The sequence below is a fragment of the Tachysurus fulvidraco genome, chromosome 2, assembly GCF_022655615.1.
Source record: "Tachysurus fulvidraco isolate hzauxx_2018 chromosome 2, HZAU_PFXX_2.0, whole genome shotgun sequence".
Classification (NCBI taxonomy): domain Eukaryota; kingdom Metazoa; phylum Chordata; class Actinopteri; order Siluriformes; family Bagridae; genus Tachysurus; species Tachysurus fulvidraco.
The window spans coordinates 19,397,845-19,404,335 of record NC_062519.1 but is presented as its reverse complement, the minus strand read 5'-3'; the positions used below and the strand labels follow the sequence as shown (position 1 = coordinate 19,404,335).

The 6,491-nt window shown below is 48.0% G+C and overlaps 1 protein-coding gene across 3 annotated transcripts in view; it reads right to left on the bottom strand.

Annotated features, from left to right (window-relative positions):
• Positions 1-6,491, bottom strand: part of atp13a3 (ATPase 13A3) — a 35,692-nt gene that overhangs the window by 17,226 nt on the left and 11,975 nt on the right. For all 3 annotated transcript variants that reach the window (XM_027171419.2, XM_027171422.2, XM_027171423.2), the window contains exons 4-12: positions 5,538-5,711; positions 5,134-5,313; positions 4,853-4,923; positions 4,676-4,759; positions 3,081-3,150; positions 2,205-2,339; positions 1,935-2,007; positions 853-984; positions 305-487 (exon numbers count right to left, since the gene is read on the bottom strand). In XM_027171419.2, coding sequence (XP_027027220.1) covers positions 305-487; positions 853-984; positions 1,935-2,007; positions 2,205-2,339; positions 3,081-3,150; positions 4,676-4,759; positions 4,853-4,923; positions 5,134-5,313; positions 5,538-5,711 — 1,102 coding nt within the window. The remainder of the gene's footprint in view (positions 1-304; positions 488-852; positions 985-1,934; positions 2,008-2,204; positions 2,340-3,080; positions 3,151-4,675; positions 4,760-4,852; positions 4,924-5,133; positions 5,314-5,537; positions 5,712-6,491) is intronic.

The window sequence follows — 6,491 nt, the reverse complement described above, 5'->3', positions numbered from 1 at the left end:
TTAAGGCAGAGCGCCTTAAGGGCCATGCTCAAGGGCCCGACAGCGGCGGCTTGTCCCCCTAATCTTCTGATTTGTAACACAGAGCCTTATCAGCTGAGCTAGCAGTGCTAATGTAGGAGACAAAATAACGTGTTGAAGGACGTGACGTGCATAATCAGACATTACATGCTTAGCGAAGCGGCTTCTGGGAGGAAACGTTTTCTCTACAGGATTGTGTCGGGTTTCAAAGACGAATAAAAAGAATTCAAAACGTTTCTTAAACCAGGTACAAAGGGACTGGATAAAGCACGTAAAGTGACATTACCGGTCCTGACCACCACGGCTTTAACCAGTTCTCCTGAGTAAAAACGAGTCTGGATGACGTTGGTGCCGCAGAACAGCGTGTGTCTCTTATGTTCCTCCAAACTATACACCCTGTCCCCCTCAGAGCCTTTATCTCCATGTTGTGGGTTGGGCAGGTTAGTCTTAGTGACAGGCACACTTTCACCTGGTGAACAAAAGAGAGAGAGAGAGAGAGAGAGAGAGAGAGAGAGTTAAGCATTGCTTTAAGTTAAGTTAAGCATTGCTGAGATTTGAACATGCAGTCCTAGAAAAGTGGACACTGAAGAAAGAGACAGATGTGTTCATAATTAACACTCTTGTGATACGATAAGGACGAATAAACACTTTCGCTGTCCTGACCTGAATTCTGTAGATATTTTCCCTATGAACACTATAGTAATAATTAGAAGCGACTCGAGCAGATAAGTCAGTCTGAACATCTTTGTGCCTTTGAGGTTTGACTAAATCCTGGTGAAAAGAACACTTGATAGATCGACAAATGTGCATCGGTAAAAAAACGTGAGCAGTGACCTGTGAGCATGCTCTCGTTCACGATGCAGGTTCCGCTAATCAGCACCGCATCGCACGGCATGATCGTTCCGTTACTGGGGATGACCATGACGTCACCTGGGACAAGGTCTGTGGACAAAGTTTCTTCAATCTCTGTATTTGGGACAGAAAGAAAGAAAAAGAGCAGAAGTGAAGGGGAAGAAGCAGGCGTTAAGGGCCTAGAAACACTTTAATCTAAATACACAAGTGATAGAGCAGAGAAACGTCATGCTTGTGATGTGCATGTACAGGACAAAGGGTAATTTAGCTGTGTAGGGGTTAGGGTTAGACACACACTCACTCACACACACACACACACACACACTCTCGCACGCACGCACACTCTCGCACGCACGCACGCACGCACGCACGCACGCACACTCTCGCACGCACGCACGCACGCACACTCTCGCACGCACGCACGCACGCACGCACGCACGCACGCACGCACGCACGCACACTCTCGCACGCACGCACGCACACTCTCGCACGCACGCACGCACACTCTCGCACGCACGCACGCACACTCTCGCACGCACGCACGCACACTCTCGCACGCACGCACGCACACTCTCGCACGCACGCACGCACACTCTCGCTCGCACGCACACTCGCTCGCACGCACACTCTCGCACGCACGCACGCACGCACACTCTCGCACGCACGCACGCACGCACACTCTCGCACGCACGCACACTCTCGCACGCACGCACGCACGCACACTCTCGCACGCACGCACGCACGCACGCACGCACACTCTCGCACGCACGCACGCACACTCTCGCACGCACGCACGCACGCACGCACGCACGCACGCACGCACACTCTCGCACGCACGCACGCACGCACGCACGCACGCACACTCTCGCACGCACGCACGCACACTCTCGCACGCACGCACGCACGCACACACACTCACGCACGCATGAACGAACACGCACGCACGAACGAGCACGCACACTCACGCACACACACTCTCACATGCACACACACTTTCACTGTCTGCTATTACCATCATCACGTTTTACACAGGATTAAGCATTAGGACACAGCTTGTATCTCACCATTATTGGCCCTGCAGACTGATACACGAACAATACTGTGAGTAGCCACCATGTCGTGTAATGTGATATATTGCTGCACAGAAAAAGAACAAACATTTAAATCATTATAAACTTACTGTACTGCTCAGGTAAACAAATAGCTCATAGTAACAGCAAAAGTTCTCCTAGTTTCAGCATCTCTCGGGACTAAAACTGAAGACACTCATTGTTCCACTAGACGTTTTGTCCCGACAGAATGTACAGGACGTGAGACTAAAACGGCCGACTCACCTTTTTGATGGTGTAGAGAGAGGTAGCTATTGATATGATTGACATTAACATTATAGCCATAGCGTAGTAGTAGTATTCATCAGCACACCACAGGATAACACTGAAGAGCTGGAAGATGTAAAAGGGGTTCAGAACCTAGGAGGGAGGGGGGGGGAGAGAGACAGACAGACAGACAGACACAGAGAGAGAGAGAGAGAGAGAGAGAGAGAGAGAGAGAGAGAGAGAGAGAGAGAGGAGAGTGAGAGGAAGAAAGAGAGGAGAGAGAGAGGAAGTGAGAGAGAGAGAGAGTGACAGGAGAGGAGAGAGAGAAGAAGCGAGAGAGGGGGGGGGAGAGAAAGAGAGAGAAGAGAGAGGGAGAGAGAGGAAGAGAGAGAGGAGAGAGAGACAGACAGAGAGCAAGAGAGAGACAGAGAGCAAGAAAGAGAGAGAGACAGACAGAGAGAGTGTGACACAGGAATAAGGTCATTAGAAACCATGACACTAACCATCACTGTGGCTTTCCTGTAAAACTGGGCTATTTGATACCACACACACACACACACACACACACACACACACACACACACACACACACACACACACACACACACACACACACACACACACACACACACACACACACACACACACACACACACACACACACACACACACACACACACACACCAAACTTCCTGGAGGTTTCAATATTAGTCAGTTAAATAAAAGCATCCTACATTGAAGCTAGTTTTAAACAGTCATTAGTCTGGGTTTGTAACACAGATCAGGCAACCGTGCTCCAAACAGGAACAAACCATCTGTGGGGTTTAAATGCAAGTCATTACATTAACTGAAGTCTTAAACTAAATGTCTTGGATGGAGGCTAAAAGGTCCTACCTCCTTAATTAGCAGCTTGAAAACGGAAGGCACTTTCACAGCGATTTCATTCACTCCGAAAAACAGTCTCCTAAACAGAGAGAGAGAGAGACACACAGAGAGACAGAGAGAGAGAGAGACAGATTTATAAAAGCTCAGTGTGTTGTGATCACCTGGGGGTGATACATATTTTTTGTTAAGTTAGAGGCAGGTAACAGCAGGCTGATGAACGTCTACACCGAGTGTCAAATGTAATGTCAATTCTAAAAAAGTCGATTCAGTTGAACACGTTTACAGAGGATTTTTTTTTATTTTTAATATTACCAAAGAAGTTAAAATACTAAGTCATCTTTGATGCATTATAAAAGCAAACTGAGAAAACTGATCTGCTTTACTGAGGACAATAATCAATGATCTGTATCCAAAAAACAGTCTACAGTCTGTACTGGTCCCACTGCTCAGATATCTTATTATACTACCTGTACCCCTGTACACACGGACTCCACCACTGTACACTCGGACTCCACCACTGTACCCCTGTACACTCAGACTGTACCCCTGTACACACAGACTGTACCCCTGTACACACAGACTGTACCCCTGTACTCCTGTACACACAGACTATACCACTGTACCCCTGTACACACAGACTATACCACTGTACCCCTGTACACACAGACTGTACCCCTGTACACACAGACTGTACCCCTGTACACACAGACTGTACCCCTGTACACACAGACTGTACTACTGTACCCCTGTACACACAGACTGTACTACTGTACCCCTGTACACACAGACTGTACCCCTGTACACACAGACTGTACCCCTGTACCCCTGTACACACAGACTGTACCCCTGTACCCCTGTACACACAGACTGTACTACTGTACACACAGACTGTACTACTGTACACACAGACTGTACTACTGTACACACAGACTGTACTACTGTACCCCTGTACACACAGACTGTACACACAGACTGTACCCCTGTACACACAGACTGTACCCCTGTACACACAGACTGTACTCCTGTACACACAGACTGTACTACTGTACCCCTGTACACACAGACTGTACTACTGTACCCCTGTACACACAGACTGTACCCCTGTACACACAGACTGTACTACTGTACCCCTGTACACACAGACTGTACCCCTGTACACACAGACTGTACCCCTGTACCCCTGTACACACAGACTGTACCCCTGTACACACAGACTGTACTCCTGTACACACAGGCTGTACCACTGTACTACTGTACACACAGACTGTACCACTGTACCCCTGTACACACAGACTGTACCCCTGTACACACAGACTGTACTCCTGTACACACAGACTGTACCCCTGTACTACTGTACACACAGACTGTACCACTGTACTACTGTACACACAGACTGTACTACTGTACACACAGACTCTACCCCTGTACCCTCGGACTCTACCCCTGTACCCCTGTACCCTCAGACTCTACCCCTGTACCCCTGTAGCCTCGGACTGTACCCCTGTAGCCTCGGACTGTACCCCTGTACCCTCGGACTGTACCCCTGTACCCTCGGACTGTACCCCTGTACCCTCGGACTGTACCCCTGTACCCTCGGACTGTACCTGTACTCCTGTTGGTTTTGGCCGAGACCGTCACTATGCTCCGAGTGGATGCTGGAACAGAGGGGCTCCAAATCCTCCAGACCCCTGAATACAAGGCAGCAGCATATTCATATATATTATATATACATATTTATATATATTCAGGGAAGAAGCACACAAGTGAAAAATGATGCTTACGTTAACACTTCATAGTTTTGGGCAGCGTCATTCCAGTAGTACTTTGTGCTATGGAGTGTAAAATAGCGGATCTGAGGGGGTGAAAAATACAGAATAAACAAAGTGCATCAGTGACTCAGTAACGTGCTGAAGCGGAATGGTTCCTGCGGAGTTATTGGTCATTAGGAAAAAGGAGCTGGTATGGACACATGCTGGTATTATACCTGGTATGACTTAGTCAGGCTGCATGGGTACTGTGTGTGTGTGTGTGTGTGTGTGTGTGTGTGTGTCATGGTGTGTACCTGTACAGGCTGGTACTCTGCGTACTTCCTGATGAAGCCTTTGTCTGTGGTGTCAGAGGGGTGGGGGGTGTGGCCATTAGCCATGTGGGCGGTGCTCTGCGAGTCCAAGCTGCTGTAAGGGTCCTTTCCCGGAGCCAGCATCACACGCACCTTAGCTAGGAACCAGCGTTTAAACTCGTCCTGGAGGACACAAAAACACAAAAACCGCTGCATGAAACTCCTCAGACAAGGAAGTAGTAGAAGAAGAAGAAGCATGAAAAATAATTAGAACAAAAGGGTGAAGATTATTATGACTAACAGAATAAAGCAAAGATAAGAAAGAGAATGTGTGGGACAAATAAAAAAGGAATAATTATTATAAATAAGATGAAGAAGCACAACAAAGGAGAAGGACGAGTACGTACGGTGCTCCGGAGCAGAACCACCTGGGCGTCGCGGATGGTCGTGCGAGTGCACGTGGCCTTGACGCACCACTCGGGCAACCAGTAAAGCAGCAGCAGCAGAAAGCCGCCTGTACACAGCACTCCCACTGCCAGCAAGACCAGCTTCCAGCGGCACAGCCTGTACCCGCTCAGCTCCTGTGACACAGACACAGCTGTTAGACACCGAATATATTAAATATGTTTAATTCAGGACCTTCACGAATCACTCCAGACCAGGAGCAGCACAACGTCATGCACAATAATTCGCTGTATTCTTCTGAAAAGGCTTTCTAGATGAGGGATTCATGTTCATTCGGCCACAAGAGCGTTAGTTAAGACACTGATGTCAGGCGAGGAGCCCAAGTGTTCAGCGTTGTCTTCATGGAGCTCTGTGCTGTGTGTACAGGGGCACTGAAGGGAAACTGTAATACAGAGACATAGAATTATACATCAAACTGTGTGGGAACAGTTTGGGCAAGAACCACGTATGGGAACCACTGATGGGCAAGCGTCCATAAACTTCTGACCATGTTGTGTAAGCTCTGGTGTCTGTGTTGCTTGCAGCGGTTATTAAACATTGTAGATAATCACACAGATGATGTTACTCCATCTAGATCTTTCTCTGTTGGGAGCCAAATGTCACGATGTGTGTGTTTCTAACTACAACAGTCATCCTGTGGTCTGCGTTCAGATACGTCGCTTCTATTTTTCCTATATACTTTCTTCCCTTTTCCAACTGTAGAGTAAATCTATTCACTACAACATGATTCAAATTCTATTCATAGCACATTTGTGGTCTGTATTTTATTCTTATCGGTTGGATGTAGTTTTTAGCTAGAATTTAGACAAACAAAACGAAACAAAAACGTTTGGCTCACAGATCACCGACGTCCAACATTCATTAACACGGGCGTGTACTGGACGCTGCACCGGGGT